This window comes from Globicephala melas, chromosome 3, assembly GCF_963455315.2.
Source record: "Globicephala melas chromosome 3, mGloMel1.2, whole genome shotgun sequence".
Taxonomy (NCBI): Eukaryota; Metazoa; Chordata; class Mammalia; order Artiodactyla; family Delphinidae; genus Globicephala; species Globicephala melas.
In genome coordinates this window covers 122,282,190-122,306,640 of record NC_083316.1, presented here as the reverse complement: position 1 = coordinate 122,306,640, position 24,451 = coordinate 122,282,190, and the positions used below count along the sequence as shown (strand labels likewise).

The window sequence follows — 24,451 nt, the reverse complement described above, 5'->3', positions numbered from 1 at the left end:
ACTAATTAGCTGTATCTATGAGGTTTATTCACTTAAATGACCTGAATATGTATGTAAAGAAAAACAAGTTTTCACTTCCCCACATAATAAGCGAAATCCTTATTTTTGAAGTTTGAAGTCTAAAAATAAAGTCTAAAAGTGACATGCAGCTATAGATTAGAAATGATAGCAAAATCTATGGATTTTTGCCTGGAAAATGTTGCCTCCAACCCCTCTGTTAATTAAATCTCCAATTATACTGAGATAATATATATAAATAACTATTTTATTTGAAAAACTGTGAGTTTAAATCTAAGATGATAATGAAACTCAGAAGTGAGTCACATGAATAATAACTACATAATTGTTACACTTCACGTGAAATATTACCTAACTTACGAAGCCAGAAAGGAATTAAAAGAGAAAATAATGAAATAAAAGTGTTTATTTCTCTCCCTTGCGGGGGGGTGGGGGGAGAGACGACAGCTCAGTGTCTTTTACTTTTACATAGAAAAAAGTTCTTTCTTTGTGCTTGATGTAGCCACTGAAAGGCAACTGCAAAACATTTTTTCTGTTTGCTCATCTTTTTTTCAAGTGTACAATGCATCAAGCAGCAGCTAAATAAATGTTAAAATGTAGTTTCATAACAACATGAACTGTTCAGAGATGTTAATATAATCACTTAAGAATTCAACAAATCCCGGACTTCCCTAGTGGCACAGTGGTTGAAAATCTGCCTGCCGATGTAGTGGACACGGGTTCAAGCCCTGGTCCAGGAAGATCCCACATGCTGTGAAGCAACTAAGTTCGTGCGCCACAACTACTGAGCCTGCGCTCTAGAGCCTGTGAGCCACAATTACTGAGCCTGCACTCTAGAGCCCGCGAGCCACAACTACTGATGCCTGCGTGCCACAACTACTGAAGACCGTGTGCCTAGAGCCCAAGCTCCACAACAAGAGAAGCCACCGTGATGAGAAGCCCACGCACTGCAACGAAGAGTAGCCCCTGCTCGCCGCAACTAGAGAAAGCCCACACACAGCAACGAAGACCCAACGTAGCGAAAAATAAATAAATAAAAAATAAATAAATGTATTAAAAAAAAAAAGAATTCAATAGATCCTTTCCTCTTGAAGGAAAAGAATTGAGGCTGTTACCTGCTTCTTTTTAAGAACTTCTTGGACATCGTGAGACTTTGATCCTGAACAAAGTTTTGAAGGTGTCTTTAAGTTTGAGGAGCTGTAGATCATTTTTGGATGGCCTGGAGTTGAAAATATCTATGAAACACAAATATAATTAAATTAAATCTTAGCAATACCTTAAAATAATTTTTTAAAAAGACTCCATATATTTTTTTTACATTTAAAAACTTCATTTATAAAACAAGTTCTTTATACATAAACTCAATTGTCATTCAAATATAAAAACAAAAACTAATTTTAAGCAATAATGTTGTGTTTCTGAATACAATCACTTATCTTTCTTTTCTTTATATATTTTTTAATTATGGGAAAAAGAACAACAACTCCTGACATCTAGGAGCTGGACTGCCACTCACAGCTAGGCCTTAGTGTCCCCTTGTTAAACATAAACAATTTTCATAGAACATCAACCTCAGACAAGGTCACTCTTGTGCCCATGGTGGATCAAGGCAAAAACAAGATCACTCCATTATCACGACTGAACACACACACAAACCATGAATACTATCCAAACCATAAAAATGACTAAACATCTCTCTACCCTGGCTAATATGAGTGACTACAGCTTCTTTACCAATTACAGCTTTAGCATAATTCTAGTCTTCCCTCCTTCTAGGTAAACTACTAGGAAATTTGATCATAGAATTACTCCTGTTTCCTTTAACCCTCCAACAAATCACCTAACACTGCCAATCCTAACATAAGTCCTTGCTAACACCCTCTAAATGAGATGTTCCATGGTTTCACTGTGTATACTCCCTCACTGAATAAGAGTTGTTCAACTACAGGTGTGTTCCTGGAGGTCTTTGGGAGGGTAATGTCATTAAGCTCTTTTCCACAATGCCAAATAAGAATGCATGTTCTAACTGCAAACCCTCCTAAGAATTAAGGTACTTTGCAGTCATAATCTTAATACTATATTTAATCAAATGTTATGAGTTTACAACCAACCATAAGCAGTTAGCTCACAGATCTAACTTTGCAAGTAAAATGGTGACCATCTTTACTGTGCTTGTTTTGGTATTTAGATTCCTTTCTGAACAGAAATTTATTTATTTTTTTTTCAGACATTTATTTTTAAACAATTTATAATTTATAATAAATAAATAAATTTATAATTTATTTTTAAATTAACTTTGAATATATGATATAAGGGACACAGGATATAATACTAAGAAATTCATGGAAAATTCAATCACGCAATATATACAAATACAAAACTTATCTCAATCATACAATACTTAATTGTCCTAAAACTTAAGCTACTTTAAATACACAGGAAACTCTCTCAAGTACTGTAGGAACCTGCAGAGATGATGTTCATGCTGTTATTACTATTTATCAAAATAAAAATGGCACTACCTACAAGTTACTGAGCACTTATTATGTGCGAATAAGCACTTCTCTTTTATGCTTTACCAATATGAAATTTTTTAATCCCCATAGCAACTGAGTTTATTGAAAAGGAAACCAATGCTCGCCAGTTATTTAACACAGCTAGTAAGAGGCAGGTCAAGTCAGTAAGGGCTGTGTGACTTCAAAGTCTGAGATTGCTTTTGTTTTTCTATCTTTTAGTATCGAATTTTTTTTTTTCTTTCTTTTTTTTTTGCGGTACGCGGGCCTCTCACTGCTGTGGCCTCTCCCCTTGCGGAGCACAGGCTCTGGACGCGCAGGCTCAGTGGCCATGGCTCACGGGCCCAGCCGCTCCGCGGCATGTGGGATCTTCCCGGACCAGGGCACGAACCCGTGTCCCCTGCATTGGCAGGCGGACTCTCAACCACTGCACCACCAGGGAAGCCCTAGTATCGAATTTTTGAAACAAACCAAAGTACAAAATTATATATAAAAAACCTGACGTATCCATCAGCAAGCAGAAACAACCATCAATTTACATTATTTTATATAAAATAACCTTGTTTTATTTAAACCCCCAACTACATCATCATAACACACACATTATTTTATCTGTAAATAATTCAGTTGTATCTCTAAAAGATAAGGACTCCTTTCTTTTTTAAGTAAAACTACAATACCGTTGTCACACTTAAAAGGTATAACAATTCTTTAATATCGTTAAATAGTCACATTTCCAGATTCTATTATAATTTTCTAAACATTCTTTTCACATTTAAATTAGGACCTACTAAGGTCCATATAAATGCAATTGGTTATATCTCTTTAAAGTCTCCTTTAATTCCGTTTCCCTCTCTGTATCTTTCTTTTCTTTGCAAATCACTTCTGGAAGAAACCAGGTCATTCATCCTGCAGTATTCACTACAGGATTCTATGGTATCCTTTAACACGTCCCTCTGTCCTCTGAATTTCCTTTAAATTGGTGCGCAGTTCTAGAGCCTTTATGACATTTTTTCATTCTTTGATAGGATGCTAGTAATCTTCGACAAATTCCTCACTTTCTGGTTTGACATCTGGAACACTGTCACCCCCAGATCTGGGAACAGCCATTTCTTCAAGGATCCCTGGTTCTTTTTGGAGCTGGGGGAAGGGGCATGTCAAGGTTCATTACCATCAGGCTGGGTCACTGTTTCTAGACCTTTTTGGTGGACAGAATTAAGAAATGTTTTGGAGGTTTTTAAAGTTGTCTAGTTTCTTCTATCCTTGCTGTAACCACCAAGACTTAAATTATATGGGTTCCTTTTTTTGTTTTTTTTCTATCATAAGTAAGTATACGTATTCATTGCCCCAACTTTCTTAAATAAACAGTGGCCAACTCTACATTTTTTGTCCCATTTTGCTTTTTTTACTTAATGTATCCTGATGATCACCTCATGGTACACATAAAGATATTCGTCATTCCTTTGCAAAGTTACACATATGCTATTGTATGCATGTACTACATTTTAAGTAACCAGTCCCCTACTGATGGACACTGGACTGTTTCCAGTCTTTTGCTATTGAAGAGAGTCTACATTCCCTAGCCTTGCTCATATGTCTTTCTATAGTTTGACTAGTATATTTTTGGCACAGATTCTTAGAGGAGGATTATTGGTTTAGAGTAAATGCATACATAATTTTGCTAGATGCTGCCAAATTTCCTTTCACGGAGGCTATACCATTTAGCATTACCATCAGCATATAAATTTCAGGTCCTTGTGGACATTATCCTGGTTTACTATGTAATTTTAAAAATGGATCTAATTTTTTTTTTCTATCAGGCTATCCAGTTATCCCAATACCATCTACCAAAGAGTCCATACTTTCCCCGCTGAACTGAGATAATGTGTTAGCATATGATAAATTCCTATTTGTGAGTGAGTCTATAATCTCAGTCTTCGATTCTATTCCACTGGTCTGTCTCTTCATGTGCCAGTATCAAATTGTTTGAGTTATACTGACTTCACATTATTTTTTAATGTCTAGGAGGGCTAACCCCACCTGTTCTTTTTCAGTTTTCCTAGCTCTCTTGGAAAAAAAAATCACCAATCTGGACAGTCATCATATAGATATATTCCCAAAAGGAAAGGAAACTACTTAAAAACATATTTCAAAATCTGACTTTTGGAGCTTCCCTGGTGGCGCAGTGGTTGAGAGTCCGCCTGCCGATGCAGGGGACACGGGTTCATGCCCCGGTCCGGGAAGATCCCACATGCCTCAGAGCTGCTAGGCCCGTGAGCCATGGCCGCTGAGCCTGCGCATCCGGAGCCTGTGCTCCGCAACGGGAGGGGCCGCAACGGTGAGAGGCCCACGTACCGCAAAAAAAATAAAAATAAAAATCTGACTTTCGAATTGACTATGACTGAATCCCCTTCATGATGTTCTTAATTATATTAAAAAAGAAACATTATAAAAGGAATGGATTAATAGACATCTATTAATAAATGGCTAAAAATTTCAAATTCCTATTTAGCTTTCAATAGGAAAAGAAAATTTAACTAGCAAATTTCTGGCTCAATCATGGAAATTAGGGAAGTTTACCGGCCACATTTAGGTTAGCTCTCACAATTATCTTGATTGAGGAAATAAGACATTATAAATCTGGGTGCTAATCAATTTGTTAATTTCTTTGTGTCACTGAACAACTCTAAATATATTTAAAGGTCCACAGAAATATATACCTGGCAATCATCTCCAGCACCACCTGACTGATTCAACAAGTGTGCTGCATCACCCTGGTTACCACTTGCATGTCCAAGACGATGTTTCACAGGAACTTTGTTAAGAACATATGCACCCGATGTCTGTGGTTTGTTCATCATCTGCATATACAAAATAAACATATTTATGGTGGAAGTTTTTTTAAATGCCTAGGAATGATACAAATTTAGGACAGTAATTACCCTGGGGAGGAAGATAAGGAAATGCGAAGGAAGGGTGCTTCAATCATCTGTAAGGTTTGATTTTTTTAAGTGAAGAGGTGGATATACACCGGAGCCTGTGCTCCGCAACGGGAGAGGCCACATCAGTGACAGGCCCGCGTACCGCCAAAAAAAAAAAAAAAAAAAGAGTGTCTGATTCTAACACAAAACAAAGAAGCTGTTCTAGATTCAAAGTTGTTCGGTCATGGATGGCTATCATACTTTAGTGTTGAGAAGAATCACTAAAGGTATTTCTTAAATATGCAGATTTACGGTCCAATATCTAGAGACTGACTCTAGATCTGAGAAGGTAAGACCCAGGAATGTGCACCCAGATAAGTGATTTTGATGCAACACAGCACTTCTCAACCTTCAAGGTACGTAAGAATCACCTGGAAAGCCTGTTAAAACGGATTACTGGGCCCCACCCATAGTGATTCTAATTCAGTAAGTTGAGGTGAAGCCTTAGAAACTGCATGTCTAATAAGCTCCTAGGAGATCAGATGCTGCCGGTCTACAAATCAAACTGAATGGCTCTGATATAGAAGACCCCAGGACCACAAATTGAGAAACAATGATCTAGGGGATGGGATTAAAGGACCTTTAATTCCCTGTGAACCAGTAGATTACCTTCTGAATACCCCCATGTACCGTTGAGGGAGGAGACTGGGCCACCAGCACTTGCTGCTGATGAAGGTGCTGTGGCAGGTGATGGTGCTGCTGTGACAGGTGACTAAGTGTTTGCTGCTGTTGCAGGAGCAGCTGTGTTGGCGACTGTAGTGCTGGCTGCTCATTATTTTCCCTGTGCCACAGGACTCGAATGAACCGGTTGTTTAGAACTGCTTCAGTGCTGGAAATGGCTTTTCTGGCCTCTTCATTGGTAAGATACTGGATGAGGGCTGCTTCTGGATCTCCCTTAAAGGCAACCTATAAGAAAAAACAACAGCAACAACAACACACATAAATTAATGATTGTAGTTAAGCAAATATTGATAAATTATTGATAAAAAATTCAAAAGTAGAAAACAGCCTGCTGAAATCCATTGTGAATCCTATGTAAATAAAGTTAGCTATCCCTTAAAAGATAACATGTGTATTTCAACATTATATATGAAAGAATATTGGATTATTTAATAAATAATCCTAGTGATGTTATATAACCACTTGGGGAAAAGTTGTTAGGTTCCTCCCTGGTATCTTACACGTCCAAATAAACTCCAGAGAGAGAAAACATTTTACAAAAAAACCCAGGGAAAAAAGGTGAATATCTGTATAATCTGAGGCTTTGGAAAGCCTTTTTATGCACACCTATAAAGGCAGGACCCATAAAGACAAACAGCGAATTTGACCAAATAAAATTTTAAACCACTGTCAGTCCAAACCTGCCACAAACAAAATGAGTGACAAAACGAAAAAGTAATTTTCATATATATGACAGGCAAAGGCTTGGAAAAGCATTATTATAAATGCCTTCATAAAAAATGGGCAAAGACAGTGGGCAGGTAAATCCAAAAGTGCTGCAAATGGTCTATATAAATTAGAGTCTACCTAGGAATAAAAACAAAGCAAATTAAAGCAAGTACAATTTTTCACTTATGAAACTAGTCTAAAAATTTTTAATGGATCCATATTAGAGTTTTGATGAGGTTCACACATTGTGTTAGGGAGCATCAACTGGCACAACCCTTTTGGAGAACAATTTGGCAGTTCAAATAAAAAGTTTTACAATTCCCTTTAATTCAGCAATGCATCATAAAAAAATAAAAGGTTTATACAAAAGGAGGTTCACAATAGCATTGTTTTTATAAAAAATAGTAAGAACAACATAAATTCCCCCAAATAGAGAATAGTGCTTATATAAATTATGGCCTACTGCTATGGAATGAGTTATGTCCTCCCCAAATTCATACGGTGAAGCCCTGACCCCCAATGTGACAGTATTTGGAGACAGGGTTTTTAGGAGGTAAATAAGGTTAAATGAGATCAAAGGGGTGCGGCCCTAATCAGACAGGACTGGTGACCTTACAGGAAGAGCTCTCTCTGTCTCTTCCCTTCCCTCTCCTTCCATCATGTGAGCACACAGCAAGAAGATGGCCGTCTCCAAGCCAGAGAGTCCTTACCAGGAACCAAATTGGCTAGTATTCTGATCTTGGATTCCCCACAAATAAATTTTTGTTGTTTAAGCCACCCAGTCTATGGTATTTGTTATGGCAACCCAAGCAGACTCATACTCATTTACATTAAAAGCTTCCTAGTTTTTCTAAATGCCATAAAGAATAATGACCTAGGAAAAATTTAAGAGGAAAAAGGTAGTGAGAGATACATAAATCATATTTTGGTTTGATGGCAACACTGCGTGTCAGGGGTAACTGACTGAAATCCCAACTTTAACAGACCTTCTAGTACCCTCAATTACAGCGTAACACCCAACCACAAATTGATAAATTCAAATATCTAACAAACACACAGCAAAATATAAAAGCTTCAGTTTATTTGATGTTAGATTACATGTTACAGTGCCTACAATTCTCAAGATTAGAACCATCCTTAACCAATTAATATTTCACAAAATAAAAGCCAGTCAGTAAACAAAATTACAATCTTAGAAGTTACCAAAAATCTTACCTACTTAGTTAGAACACTAAAGCAGGTAAAAAAGTCATCTGTCCAGAGATACAAGTATGAACAAAAATACAATAACTGGCCCACTGTCTTTCAGGAAGAGGTTGCAGAAAAGAACCAAATGAATTCAGAGGACAAATTCAGCACAACAACTCCGTCATAAAGTTGGGCATACAGATACACAGTGGAATTTAAAACACATAGCAGAGATGATCAGACTAATCACTGGCTTGTTTAAGCAAGGTAAGCTGATAGGAATATTTTTGAAGATACATTATATACATGGATTTTGTCACCAACATAGCTACACCTACCTGGATATTAACAATAGTTCCAAATTTGCTGAAATGTTCATTGAGCTTGGTAATGTTGTTCAATTCCTGAGGGATTTTCTTGACTTCTAATTTGGTGTTTGTATACTGATTCTTTCTCAAGAATCCTGGTTTACTCTGATTGTTATTCCCTTGCCTGAAAGGAATATTAACAGATCTTGGTTAATTCTCCTACATTATGCCTAGGCAAGAGATAATCAGCAAAGAATGTAAGTTTATATTTATTCAAGTATCCTTTGTAAGCACTTAACATTCTTCAGAAATGACTAGGTAATTTTCACATTATCCTTATTACATGGGAATCAAACAGGTAGAGAGAAAGAAAGAAGACTGATGTCTCAATAATTCTAATACTGGGTTAGGCCTAGAAATTAGTACAAATTACTAATATCTATTATCAATATTCTGTTAACTTTTCAATGTTTAAGACATACTAATGATGCCTTTGGGAACCTTAGCTTTAAGGCACACAGATTGAAAATTAATGATTAATGACAACTCTTAATTTTACAAATTTACTACTGCAAACAAAAAACCAGAAACATCAATTAGATGTTACTAATTAGCAAATTATCTTACTTTCCCAGCCAAGGTTTCTTTGCCAGTGGCCCTTCCAAACCACTCATAGCTCTTTTCCGGCTATCTGGTTCAAGAACCACTCTGGTTATGTTGCTATTAATTGAAACAGGAACTGGTGGTTCAGTCTGGATGACAATGTTAGCAGCTGTAGAAAACAAAAATTAACATTACTGACCATGCGTTGTATTTGGGGAATTTCAAATGATTAAAATTATTTAGTCCAAAAGCTAAAAATCACTGTGAATAGCACCTGGCTACTACCATTTCCTTTTCAGAAATGTTTAACAGCAAAAATAAATTATCAATTGCCTCCTTTTTCAAAAATAGAATATGCGCATTTAAAAACTCCTAGCCAACTCTGATGTAATAATGACTGATTCAGGCAAGGATCATAAATGGAAGGAAAAAAAAATCAGTGAAAGGGTGTTGGAGAATAAGATATTTATCTGATGCCAAAGTACCACTCCACAAACTTTACAATGGAGAGCTCTAACAATTACAGCAAGTGATCAAACTTATTAGGCCACAAATGGAGTGAAATATTTGTCTCCTTATAGGATTCAACAAGAAGTTCACATGGATAGGATACTACTATGGAATTATGATTTTCTTTTATGTGTGGCAATGATATTGCGCGTATATAGTACTGTGTCTTATTCTCAGATGTAAACTAAAGGATCTTAAAGTGTCACAATCTCCAAAATTTACTTTCAAGTGATTCAAGAAAACAATGTGAAGGGAGAGGGGAGGAAGACAGAGAGAAGAGTGGACACAAGTGAGCATTCATGCCCAAAGCTGACAAAAATGTTAACAACTGGTGAACCTAAGTGAAAGTATTAACGTGTTTATTGCACTTTTGATTTTTTTGTAGGTTTAAGATTATTCAAACCTAAACATTGAAAGGAAAATTCAAAGCCAATGTTATAAATTAACACATTCCATTCACAACAGTTAAGACTAAAATACTATACGACGCTGACCTTACGATAGGTTACCTGTCAATGGAAAGAGGTGTGTTGAACCAAAAAGCAAATACCAACCCAAAACTGCACGTTATATTCTGAGTATTCTCCATAATTTTAGCGACTCCACCAAAAGTAAAATCAGCAGCAAAGAACAATCACTGTGGGGCTGAAAATACGAACTTCCCACTAATTTCAGGTAATTTGGTAACAATATATGCATTACAGCACAGAAAGTAAGAGCATATTCTTTGGAATTAGATAAACCTGGGTCCAAATGCTAGTTCTGTCATGTATAGCAGGGGTCTCCAAACCCCAGGCCAAAGACCAGTAGCGGTCCACACAGCAGGAGGTGAGCGGCGGGCTAGCAAGCTTCCCCATCGCTTGTGTTACCGCCTGAACTATCCCCACCACCACCCGCTGCACCATCCGTCTGTGGAAGAATTGTCTTCCACGAAAACTGTCCCTGGTGCCAAAAAGGCTGGAGACCGCTGATGTATAGAATAGAATAGAACAGAAAAGAATTAATAATGGGCAAGTTCTTTAACCCCTCTTCGCCTCAGTGTCTATATATGAAAAAGAGAATAAAAATAGTACCTCATTTAAGTTGTTGGTAAGGAATATTAGAGATAATAATATATTAAAAAGGATTTAGTTTAATCTTGACACAAAACTGTTAACTGGTAGTAGCAATAATGTCATAAATGGCAGTAAAGAAGAGTTAATAAAATCAGGATAAGAAAGAAGGTAAGAAAAGGAAAATTGTCCACCATATAATTAAATCAGGAAAATATCCTCAGGATGGCACATGGCCAGTCACTCAAACTGAAATTAAATACTGGAAATCTAACTATAATAAGAAGTAAGAAACTGGAATCTCATCAAACGCTTTAACCAAACTTTGTTTTGAGCGGAGGTGAAAGGATGGTATCAACCCATATTAAAGGCAATGCTTGCATTTAATCTTTTAAGATTTGTGGCTATGCTTTATAAAGGTCCTAACATATGGTTTTAATCATAAATAATAGTCAAAAGATAATTTTATCATAGTGTTTAAAATTCTCAATGTTACTAGTGTGAAGCACAGCTCTTAAAACACAAAGTAGGCCATTAAATGATTAGTTCTTTGAAGGTGAGGGATCATGTCGTTTTTCTGTATCTAACATCTAGCATAGTGCCTAAAATAGCCTAAAGTCCTACAAAAAGAGCAATTAATTAACACTAGTATTATTTTTATTTAAAAATAAATATAGGCAGAATATATTTATTTTTATTTTATTTATGGCTTTAAAGTAAAATCTGGAGATATTCAAAAGCATTTGAGATCATTACACAGCACCCTTCAAAGAGAGACTGTTGAAAGTATTTTTAGACCTTAGTGAGGTCAGAAATACTATGCCCAAATGACATTTAGCATGAGAAAAAGTTAAATGCATTCTTACCTCTTGGATTTGCATCCATATCTCCAGAGGTTAGGCCAATCAGGTTTGGGCGCTGTGTCTGTGTTCTTGAAAAAAACTGCCTATACTGAGATCTACCAGAACTGGTAATACTAGGAGCTTCTGGATTATAACCATCTGGTTCATAGGTATCTGAGGGAAAACAAAACAACAAAACATGAAACAAATAACAGTAGTTAAATAATTTCCTATTATAAAATAACCAGAAAAATGAATTTTCTTCAACAAATATATCAACCCATATATATTTCTCTCTTTGAATTATAGTATATAGATAAACCTATTGGAAGTCAAAGAAACAAAAATGTTCCAGTCACAAAACACAGACATGTAAATCCATTCTGAATTACTGATATATTTCTGGATTTGTTTACCTAGCCATTTTTGTCCTCTATATTAATCACCTAATGCAAACTTAAATGCACATTTTTAAGAGAAATTTTCACATACATGAACGCCATATACAAATGACTGGCTGGGTTTCCTCTGTTATCACGTCTCACCTAATTTCTCGGTGTTCTTTTAATTGGGGGAAAAAACCAATCTATTAATTTGGTTATCTGCTTTTCTTTTTTTGGCCGCGCTGCGCAGTATGTGGGATCCTGGTTCCCCAACCAGGGATCAAACCCACGCCCCCTGCATTGGAAGCACAGAGTCTTAACCACTGGACCACCAGGGAAGTGCCTGGTTATGTGCACTTTAAACTGGAGAGAAAAGAGCCAATTTCATATGTAAAATATATCTCAAATGTTTGATTTCAAACAGCTAAATAAGATACATTTTATGTTTATAAATGTAATCATTATTTTACTACCACCCGCTTCATCAGTGCCACTTTTATCATGTTCTCTGTGTTTTCTCTACAACTAAAATTTTATTTATTTTTTTGGCCACACTGTGCGTGGCATGCGGGATCCTAGTTCCCCAACCAGGGATGGAACTCACGCCCCCTGCAGTGGAAGCACGGAGTCTTAACCACTGGACTGCCAGGGAAGTCCCTAAAAATTTAATTTTTAAAATTCTTATGCTAAATAAATATTTTGTTAGTGTTTAAAAAAAATTCTGAATGTGTTTATCTCCAAAATATCCTTTTCATCGTACATAAAATGAAAGAAGGTTAAGATGGAGTGAAGATGCCGATTCTCACAGTTGTGATTTATCAATATAAATCCTTGCATCTTTTTTTCTTAGTGGAAAAACCTCCTTTGTTGCTCGTATTAGGTTTCAGCTACAAGATAAGGTACATTCAGATCTTTATTACTAGCCAATTAGTTCTATAATTCAGAGTATAAGATCAGCAAATTATGATTTAAAAGTTTTCAGTTACCACTTGGTACTCTTGACAGAAAAATCTATGCTAAGGCTGCAGAAAGTTTTAAAGAAGTTACATAATCAAATAGCCTCGATCTGATAATTCCTGGGAATACACAGAACCCTAAGAAACTTGAAAGTCCTTTAGTTAATCATGATGAACTGAGATCTAAACGCAAAGTGAGAAATGTTAAAAACCTCATGAGACACCCTCAAAGCACTCCATAGATCTTCAAAATGTACATGTCAATAGGAGGGAAGAGTTTTCAAGAAATCACATTATACACAGCCATTCCATACAACAAGGGACAGATGGGAAAAAGACATTTTCATCTATGATCAGGAAGAAACCAGATGTTTTTGTTTTCTTTTAAAGAAAAATTAACCTAGTTTTCTTATAACATGTAACTGATTAGAAACCATTCAAGTAGATACTCTCTTCCTATCTATCGGATTAGAAACTAGTTCAAGGAACTAGCATGACCTTAGTTACAGAGGCATGGAAAGTAAATACAAAGGACACCAGAGATGACAGACACACAGGAGACCTAATCATCTAGGAGCCACTAGGGACAAACCAAAGAAGCAGAGAAACAGAAAATAAAACTACCTAGGAGTTTTAATGGGAATCTGTGAGAGCAGATCAGGATACCAGATCACCTCTTAGGTTGGCCAGTTTATGGTACAAAAGATCAGAGGTGGATGGCCATCTGTAGCAAAGCTTACCTGGGACCAGAGGGGTGGGGCTGGAGACTGAGGTATGGTACCCAATGGAGGATCCCATGAGGTTTCGAGGTGGCACCAAACGAGCTGCCAACAGAGGAGGCGGTGTCCCCAACTGAAGTCGCTCAGATGCAGCAGCACCATGTTCACGAGAGTACATGGGCTGTCCTACAGAGGAAAGAATAGGAGGGCAGCTGGGATTGAGAGTCACAAGCTTCTCGTAAGCAATGATCTACTTCCTGAGACTTGAGCCAAGAACAAAGAAAGTATACCAATGGGAACTGTACTCAAGAAAGATGTTACTAAGATACTTTCTAACTCAAGAAATAGACATGCAACTGGTTAGGATGCATTGAGGTACAAAGAGTAAGAATTAGATAGTATGACTGCAAAACGACCATTTTTTATAATCTTAAATGGAATAATTACGTGCTGATTTACCCAAAACTGAACAATCAACCATATCAAGTTATTAGACAATGGAACCTTGAGCTATTATTCATGTAGAGTTTTGTATCCAATGAGACATGTGGTTATCAAAGCTGTCATACCCATTTAAAAAAAATAAAAACACTCCTCCCCAAACTCATATAATTTCAGGTATGCACAAACTATACTCCCTGAGAGCAGAAAAAAGAAAAATAATAAAGGAACTTAAAAAAAAGAAACCCACCACAAGCATACCCTCAGAGAATAAGAAATATTCAAAAGAAAAAATTAAACAAGACAGTGAAAATTCGTTATCCTACTAGCAGGTGGATAACAAACATAGAGAAAGAAAAAAAGGAAAAAATCCCAGGTGAACAGACTAGCCACTGTACACATGAAATTACCTCAGATATTAAGGACCACTTTTGGAAAGAAAGCACATTTAGAATCTATATTTATGGATGCAAGAAATGTCAGAAACAATGAAGCCAAATTCTGTAGAACAAGATTAAAAAAGACAAGGTATCAAGGAGCAAAACCCCCCTTTGGTTGGTTATTTAATAGTATCTTTTTCACTGACTACCTCGTATGAGACCTATTTTTAAGATTTACTCAATATTTTATATCTAAAGTCAGACAGACATTCACTATGTGACACAAAACAAAGTGAATTTAGAATTTTTTTATACCTGATGAAATGTCCTTATAAAGTGAACAATCCAGAAGAATATTAATACACCTTAATAAGACAAGTCACAAAGCACCACTTGATTTCACAGTAAATGCAGAGAAGAAATAGATGTGCTAAACTTTACTACCCTTCTCTTCCTATATACGGAGCAGAGGAGGTGACACATCATACTGTATAAAGCAGACCACATAACTGGGGGCTTAGCACCAATCCTTTCAAAACTGAAAAAAGGATCAATCATTACATTGCAAAAACAATTTAACATATCCTCAATGATCTGAAAATAGTTTTAAGCATGACCTACTGCAGAGAATTCCTTGCAGAACACAGTAGTGAGCTAAAGAGAAAAATGGGAAGTACAATCTCAGTCCATATGACTAGTTTAAATTTATGATACAGCACTCAATGTACCATGTGTATTTAATTAATAACTGTCTCAAAGTAAATTAGAAACTAAAAGGCTACTTTGTACAATGTCTTTTTAAAACGAGTGACAAAGAACATGCATTCAGACACTTCAGAAAGATGGCTGTTTATTCAAATGAGCCGTGATTTTCTTTAACAACATCTATTCAGGTCTCTAAATAGTATTTCAAAAAGAAACAGTTCCACAGATAAAAGGCTGATTCTAGGACTGGTTAGAAAACTTCTAAGATGGGCCTGGTACACCTTAGTATACCCTGTCCCTCCAAAAGCAAGATGGCTACCAAACACTAGCATGTCAAAAACGAAACAAAGCAATCTGCAGAACCAACATGAAGAGGCTCCCCATGGTCAAAAACTAGACAATTTGAACATCAAAAAGGGCCATAATGGGGTGAAACATACCAAACATTAGAAATCCATGAGTTCTTTATGATACTTAAAAAAAATACAGTGGTACCTCTGGAAGATATTAGGAAACAAACTCATTTTCTGAAAAGTGATAAATGAAAGGACACAAGCATTTATCCTGTCTTTCCTGTAAAAAGTGAATTTCAGGTTAAAGAAATGGTTAACTCCCAAGTTTCACTTTGTAGAATGCCAGCCAATAAATGTAGAAGAAATAATAGAATTAGAGTATCACACTTTTATAACCCCAATGAAACAAGAGATCTAGGCAGGGATCACAAATAACCACGTGCAACTTTTTAAACAGATGCATCAGGATGAAAACACCTGTACACAGTGATCAATATTTGTAACACAGAAAGGAGACAACTTGGTATTATGTACATCATGATATACTGCAGTAGGAAGTACAAAACCCCATCAATAAAATATTCATTCAAAATAAGGTGGGGGGAGCAAACATGACCCTAATTAAGTCTCTAGATCTAAACCTCTAATTTACAGGAAATACAGAGGATAGAGGAATGTGTTAAATAACACCAGGGGATGCAATGTGCCAAGTCCAGATTGTGGAAAAATTCTTCAGGACAAATGATCTGTTCCTTCAACAAATAAATGTCAAGGAGAAAAAAAAGAGGTTGGAGAAACTGTTACAGATTTAAAGACTTTAAAAAAATAAAATAAATAAACAAATAAAGACTTAAAAACATATTAACTAAATGTAATATGTAACCTTATTTGGATCCAGCTTCAAATGAACCAGCTATAAAGGAACATCTATGATACAATTGGGAATAATGAACACTGGTTGGATATTTGACAATAATACCTGTTATAAATATCTTGGGATTGTGATTAAAGTATAGTAATTGTGTGCATGTGTGTTTATCCCTTATCTTTTAGAGGTATATAATGAAGATTTTACAGATTAAATGTTATGTTTGGGACTTGTTCTAAAATAATCAAGTCAGGAGTGAGTTACAGATAAAGCAAGATTAACCGTGTGTTGATACATGTTGAAGCCACTAAATGAATAATGACAATTAACTACACTATTTGCTCTCCTCTTGTATTTGAAATTTTCCATAATAAAAAGTTTTTAAAAATCAAATTGGTTGGGCTTCCCTGGTGGCGCAGTGGTTGAGAGTCCGCCTGCCGATGCAGGGGACATGGGTTCGTGCCCCGGTCCGGGAGGATCCCACATGCCGCAGAGCGGCTGGGCCTGTGAGCCATGGCTGCTGGGCCTGCGTGTCCGGAGACTGTGCTCCGCAACGGGAGAGGCCACAACAGTGAGAGGCCCGTGTACCGCAAAAAAAAATAATAATAATAAATAAATAAATAAAATCTAGGATGTTATATTTTACTATCACTCTTTCACATACCCAGTACAACGAGCCTAGCAGTTACAAAATATTTCTACTCCTACTTCTTCAAAGAAGCAGAATAAACAGGTCAAATTTAAGGCAGAAAAGGGAATATACTTTAAAATAGTCCTGTCCTGTGCAGGGGGAAGGGGGAACCCACAAAACCCAAAACCCCAAAACTGTACACTGAATTGGTGACTTCAAATTTGGGTAAAATGTTTAAGTACTTCAAAGGAAAGAGTTGATTTTAATAGGTGTTTTTCCATACAATTCCAACTACGTTTCATTATTTAAGTCCCTTTCAGAGTATTTCGGACATCTTAACTCCAAAAAAACCAAATTTCAGAGCTTTTTCTAAATTATAACCATTTCTGACATTAAGTTTTAAATAGCATTACCAGGAGCCCCATGTATCCTACCCAGTTTTCCAGTGAGGTAATTCTTTTTCTTCTTTTAACATTCAACTGACCTCTTAAAAAATGAGTGATAATTACAGACTAGATGAAGGTTTTATTTTGGGCAGAATTAGTTCCTTTGTTACCTGTATTTCTGAGGCACTCTGTTCATTTAGTTTTAACAGCAAAATACACTGTGATTGATTTTTGTGGGTTTGTAATTTTTAACATATTTCTTTCCCACTAATAGATTTTTAGCTTCTTAGGAGAAAAATCATTTCTTATTCATCTGTATATTCCCAGTACCTAGCATTCAGTAGACTCCTATTCTTACCTCCAAAAATCCAGATTTCATTTTTCTATGTTTATTTGGGTCCCTATTGACATAATTTTCACAACTAAATACCATTTGATATGCTGTTCTTCACTTACACACATTTTCTATGCTGTGAATTTTAATGATAGTTTCAATGACCAAAAAAATCTGTAACTTAAACTTTCCCAACTTGTAAAACTTTAAGAATAGCTTAAGTTCCCTATTACATTGCAAACAGACATATAGCTTTTTCACTTCATTTGAACTGAAGCAAGTTCTAATTTTCTTGAAATTATAAAGTATAGCTTAAAAGTAAACCTGAACAATTTGAAGAATTCAACTTATCTGTCTCAAAGGTAATTAAAAAAAAAAGATGTTTTAAAATCAACTGAATAGAAAGATACAAAAAATTTATAAATAACAAACTACACTCACCAAAAAAAATTTTTTATGTTTAGATGATCAGAAACCATCTCCTAGGTTTTCAAATTTCTCTCTAAATTTTGGAATCACATTTTAACTTTTAAGAAAGGAAGAAAGCAGTTTGCATAGTAGAGTTTTAAACTTCCCAATATTGAATATTCTATAAGTTTCAAAATGTTCAGTTGCCCACCAACTAAGTCTCTTTATAAACAATGACACAGCATATAAGACTATCTTCTAAAGCACTAATTCACAAATGCCAATAGGAAGCTATTGCCCTTTACTGGTCTGAAACAAAAATGGGAAAAAAATGTGATATTTCATAAAGCCAAATTTAAAAGGACTGTCATTTATTCTGAGTTATTTGGTATAAAAATGTATTTTTAAAATCGAAATATTAGATGTCTTCATATGCAGTCCTTAACACAGCAAAATAAGAAGCTGCTAACTGTACTGGTCCCCCAAATTTTCTTAGAAATGTTATCAGCCTCTGAAAAACAGAAACTTGAAACTTCAGTTCTAAAAGGACTTTACTGATATACCAAAAATAGTCTGGCTTTTAAGAAATAACAGAAAAATCATCTTCAAACATGAAGTCAGACATTTTGTTCATCTTGGCTCCCTAGGGTGTAGCACAATGCCTGGCACATAGTAGGCACTCAAAAAATATTTGCTGAATTAATATCAGGCTAAGTCATTGAAATAAATGGTAACTGCCAGATATTTTTTCATTAAAATCAAAATGGAATTTTTGTCATACTGAATGAAGTCAGATGAAAGAGACAAATATCATATATCACTTATATGTGGAATCTAAAAAAATGGTACAAATGAACGTATTTACAAAACAGAAACAGACTCACAGATGTAGAAAACAAACCTGTGGTTACCAGGGGGGAAAGGGGTGAGGGGTGGGGAGGGATGAATTGGGAGATTGGAATTGACATATACACAGTACTATATATAAAACAGATGACTAATAAGGACCGACTGTACAGCACAGGGAACTCTACCCAATACTCTGTAATGACCTATATGGGAAAAGAATCTAAAAGAGAGTAGATGGGGCTTCCCTGGTGGCACAGTGGTTGAGAATCTGCCTGCTAATGCAGGGGACACGGGTTCGAGCCCTGGTCTGGGAAGATCCCACATGCCGCGGAGCAACTAGGCCCGTGAGCCACAACTACTGAGCCTGCGAGTCTGGAGCCTGTGCTCCACGACAAGAGAGGCCGTGATAGTGAGAGGCCTGCGCACCGCCATGAAGAGTGGCCCCCGCTTGCCACAACTAGAGAAAGCCCTCGCACAGAAACGAAGACCCAACACAGCAAAAATAAATTAATTAATAAACTCCTACCCCCAACATCTAAAAAACAAAAAGAGAGTAGATGTATGTATATGTATAACTGATTCACTTTGCTGTACACCTAAACTAACACAACACTGTAAATCAACTATACTCCAATAAAAATTTAAAAAGAAAAAAAAAAGCTGTACTTCAGGGCACAAAATTTGATATACATTTCCCCATAACTTATCTGAAATAGAAAATAAAAATCTCATGCTGGGAAAAAAAAAAGGGAACTTTTATAGAGTGAGTCACAATGTTAAATTTAACAATATTAAAATAAATGGTAATCGCCAGATCTTTTAGAAATTAAAAACAAAATGGAATTTTTATTGTGAGTCACAATGTTAAATTTAACAATATGAAAATGTGTCATCTGCAAAAGACTCTCAGATAAATAAAAGGCATTAAGAAGTAATGTTAAGAGCTGATTCAGGGAGGAATAGATGAAACAAGACTGATCAACATGAAACATGTTGAAGCTGGGTGATGGGAATGTGGCAGTTTATTATACTACCTTCTTTATTTTTATAAAATTTCCCGTAATTAAAAAAAATGAGAGAAGCAGTAAAACAAATACGCACTGCAACAAGACACTATAGTAATTAGAAGATGGTGAGATACTAAAAGTGAAACAGTATGGACAATTACTTAACTATCAGATGTGGTTTCCGTTCTGAAGAAGCACAGCTGAACATAAGATTTACATAAATGAAAAGAAATCAAATAGTAGGCCTACGTACAATTATATGTCATTACGTAATAAATGCTTTTTGGTACTGTAGGAGTTCAGAACAGAGCAGTAATGTTCCCCATATTCTTAGAAGATCTGGGTCTTGCAAAAACAGGAGAGGGAGTACATTACTAAGAATGAAGACAGGAAAACAAAGTTGAGTCATGACAGGGGCACAGACAGGGTTATAATTGGCCTGACCACAGAAAATACACATGGGGGAATAGTGAAAAGAGACTACCAAGAAGTGAGGAATAGATTATAGAAAGAGAAGCCATAGAAAGGGGTTCATCTATGGTTTAGGAGGAAATAATGGCCACTGAAGAGTTCTCATAAGGAACTGTCATGGCTGGTTTTCTTAGGCAGACTAGCTTAGCAGCATTATGTGGTGTGACATGGGGGGAAGATGGGAGTGAAACGTAATGGACTCAAGAAGATTGTAGCAATAATCCGAAATGCGAAGTGATTCAAGCGTGGATGAGGGCAGAAGCCACAGCAGGAAGAGACAGAAAGGGATGCTTCAAAGAAAAAGAGGAACAATTTTTCGATTAACTAGATATAAAAAAGCAAAGCAATGAGTCAGTCATGTCAGGGTTTCAATTCTAGGTGATAAGGTGGGTGTTATTTCCATTAACAAAGAAAGACAAGCATTGTGGAGGTAGTAGAGACTTAAGGGAAGATAACAGGTTTGATTTCAGAGAGGCTGAAATTTATGGAGACAATGATAACTACAAAATTATAATAACTATTCCTTACGTGTAACTTGCTAGGTGCCAGATACTATTCCAGATGCTTTATAGCTATTAATCCATTTCTTCCCCAAAACAACCTTAATGAGGTGAGTAATGTTATTATTATTTCTATTCTACAAAAGAGGAAATTAGGATACAAAGAGGTTAAGTAACTTGCCTAAGGTCACAATGACACAAGTGATGGAAGCAGAATTTGAACCTGGGCTTAATTACTTTTCTAAGTTGCCTCTCCAGGTCATGACAGAGATGAAGAAATGTTTATGATAAACACAGTTACAAAAAAAGATGAATTTATCTATAAAGTTACCTAGCTCTGTAAAGAAAATCTCACAGTCTGACATTTTAAACCACCAACTACCTTATTTTTATGTTTTTGAAGAAAAATTTTTTTAAGCCTTAGTCAACTAAAACCAACACCAACAACAAAAAAAAACCACTTAAGAAATAAAAGAGAATTAGGATCCAAGAAAAACATATTATTACAGTTAAACATAAATGTTACAAAACAGCCTAACCACTAAATATTACAGTTTAAAGGATGCTATCTTCACTTCAGCATTACAAGTTAAATAATTAGGTATATTTTATCGGACCTTTTGTATACTCTTAGGAGATAAGCCTTATGTTTTGGAAATTCAATCAGAGGAACAATTTTTGAACAGAAGCTTCAAAATAAAATTCCTTTAGTGGAGGAATGTTGCTACTCTACAGCAGAGTAGACTTCTCCAATACAGAAGGCCTTGCCCTTCTCTCCCATTATCACACAAAATTAAAATACAGTTATATATCATAACCACACACTAAACTGCCCTTTAAACACACATATAATTTTTATATAGCACAGTCCATAAAAATAGAAATTAATTGTATTTTTTTTTTAAGTGTAAGACTGTTCTGAGAAAACTTGGCTTTTCTATACCCTAGCAATTTTAAATCAAATGTATACTTACGTTCTGACACTGTATAAAGGAGGTTCTGGGGTAAGGGAGGAGGTAGTCTTGCTCCCACTGGTGCAAGATTGGGCACTGCACTTGTCCCAGGCTGATCACGGTTGTTTATCAAGCTTGACTGTGTTATAGGTGGTCCTACAGACAACCAAAAGTGAAAGGTAGAGCATTAATGTTTCCCAGCTAATAAAAATACTCACTACACCAAGTATTAATTTGGATATTCACACTTAAAATACCTACTTTGGCTTAGAACAGAATTAAGGAATTTGATGTGTGCAGGGTTAAGCACTGGGTACATAATTAATTTAAATGACATTTTAGTTCTGTAACGGACGAAACTAATCTAGGGTGGAAAAATGGCAGACTGGTTGCATCTGGAGGGGCAGTAGAAAATGGCTACCAAGGGACCTGAACAAACTTTCTGCGGTGAGAGAGTTCTACAGAACTCTCAAGTTAATGATAAACATGTTTAAGTGTACTGATGTTACAACATACCGTGAAATGGCATGAAAACTAAACATGGAGAGATCACATTTTTAGTTAATTGTAGAACCTAGATGCTATTTGTTTCCTTGAAATTTTTCATAGCAAAATGTTAGGGGGAAATGACATTCTTAGATTTAACTTTTAAACAGATATGTTCCCAAAATGAGGTTAAGATCTTTTATTGTGAGAATTCCTATACATCAAAGATGGCTTTTAATCTGGGAAATAAAATCTCACCTTGAGCTTCATAATTATACCATTCATGTGACAATATTAAATACTAACAAACACTGTTAAAATAACCATATTGCTATTGACCAATCTATGCATTAAATGTCTCCAAATCGTTATCAACTTTAATGAAACGTGTTCTATAAAGAATATTACTGCAGGAAAGCTATGTGATGGGTACATGGAATCATGTTAAACTATTTTTGCAACTTCTCGTGAGTTTGCAATAATTTAAAAAAATTAAGATTAAAAAAACCCCAAAATTGAAAAAGTACAACTTAAATAAATTAAATGGCAACCATTTTTAAAAATAATTTGCTAACTCTTAAAACATTAAATGTCTTTGGGTAGATATTTTCTTATGCCTTTGTACACATGTAAACTGACTGCCCCAGAATTTTTTCAGTTACATTTAAAAAATTTAGTCTTATTTCTGTTTCTGCTAAACCAGCAACTGTTAAGTAAGTTGTTTTTTTTTTTTTTTTTTGCGGACGCGCAGGCTCAGCAGCCATGGCTCACGGGCCCAGCCGCTCCACGGCATGTGGGATCTTCCTGGACCGGGGCACGAACCCATGTCCCCTGCATCGGCAGGCGGACTCTCAACCACTGTGCCACCAGGGAAGCCCCAGTTAAGTTTTTTTAAATGATCATTTTTAAACATTTCTTACTCTTAATTTTGGTGGATGTGGTAACAGCATATTGATTTTTTTTTTGAAGTCCTTATCATTGAAGAGATTCATACTGAAGTACATACTGGTGAAATGCTATGACATCTGAAATTTACTTCAGCAAAAAGAAAAAATAAGCAAAAAAATTGTGTGTGGGGAGGGGGAGGAATAAATGAGACAAAAACAGCTGAATATTGATAACCACTTAAGTTGGATGATGGTACATGGTATATTATTATTCTACATCTGTGTATATCCAAAAATTTCCATAGAGGGGAAAAGGAATGGGACGAAGGCAGTCAAAAGACACAAACTTCCAATGATAAGATAAATAAGTACTAGAGATGTAATATACAACATGATAAATATAATTAATGCTGCTGTATGTTATATATGAAAGTTGTTAACAGAGTAAATCCTAAAAGTTCTCACCATAAGAAAAATAATTTTTTTTCCTATTTCTTTAATTTTGTACCTATATGAGATGATGGATGGTCACTAAACTTATTGTGATAATCACTTCATGATGTATACAAGTCAAATCATTATGCTGAATACCTTAAACTTAAACAGTACTGTACATCAATTATATATCAATAAAACTGGAAGAAAAAAAAGAAAATTTCCATAATAAAATGTTTTAAAGATTATTTCAATACTCTTGCAGAGATTTTCTTTAAAGACGGAAATTTCACTGAACTACTGGCATGTTCTTTTTTTTCTGACCTCTTCAAAACACTGGCTTTCTTAAGATGCTATCAATTAGCAAGATTCTGACTCCAGGTCAATATAGATTAGACCACTATTGATAAAATTTACACTTGGAGGTACTACAAATAATGCAATGTAACACTGGATAGAAAAAAAAGAAAAACATCTTAATTATGGGAATATATTCCAAATTCTATTAATAATTTATTTTTCAAAAACTTAAAATCTAGTGTCAAGTTAGGTAAAAGGTATGGATTCTTCTAAATATAATTCTCCACTAAAGAAATATTCAACATATACTTACTTGGTATGGGAAGCACAACAGAAGGCGGAGGCTGGCCATGTCCTTGAGGAACAGGAAGTCTCATACTGTGGCCAGGACCTGGGCCTGGGCCTGGGCCAGGACCTGGACCTGGGCCTGGGCCTGGGCCTGGCATCGGAGGCATTAACATTCCAGGAGGTGGTGGAGGAGGAAGCCCAGGAGGAGGCGGAGGGAAAGGAATCATGCTTGGCAGAGCAACTTCATCAACAACCAGGGGATCATTTCCATGATCAAACTGACAAAGGTCACCAAGTACACAAAATCCTCTTTCTGTAAGAAGATAAATCTTATTATGATCTACCCAGAGTTTAGAAAACAAACAAG

The 24,451-nt window shown here is 35.8% G+C and overlaps 1 protein-coding gene across 4 annotated transcripts in view; it reads right to left on the bottom strand.

Annotated features, from left to right (window-relative positions):
* Positions 1 to 24,451, bottom strand: part of RBM27 (RNA binding motif protein 27) — a 67,252-nt gene that overhangs the window by 17,752 nt on the left and 25,049 nt on the right. For 2 of the 4 annotated variants that reach the window (XM_030841185.3, XM_030841186.3), the window contains exons 7-15: positions 24,110 to 24,397; positions 21,710 to 21,844; positions 13,484 to 13,648; positions 11,429 to 11,578; positions 9,025 to 9,169; positions 8,428 to 8,581; positions 6,122 to 6,418; positions 5,252 to 5,392; positions 1,134 to 1,253 (exon numbers count right to left, since the gene is read on the bottom strand). In XM_030841185.3, coding sequence (XP_030697045.1) covers positions 1,134 to 1,253; positions 5,252 to 5,392; positions 6,122 to 6,418; positions 8,428 to 8,581; positions 9,025 to 9,169; positions 11,429 to 11,578; positions 13,484 to 13,648; positions 21,710 to 21,844; positions 24,110 to 24,397 — 1,595 coding nt within the window. The remainder of the gene's footprint in view (positions 1 to 1,133; positions 1,254 to 5,251; positions 5,393 to 6,121; positions 6,419 to 8,427; positions 8,582 to 9,024; positions 9,170 to 11,428; positions 11,579 to 13,483; positions 13,649 to 21,709; positions 21,845 to 24,109; positions 24,398 to 24,451) is intronic. The other 2 variants (XM_030841188.3, XM_030841189.3) reach the window with 1 other exon arrangement.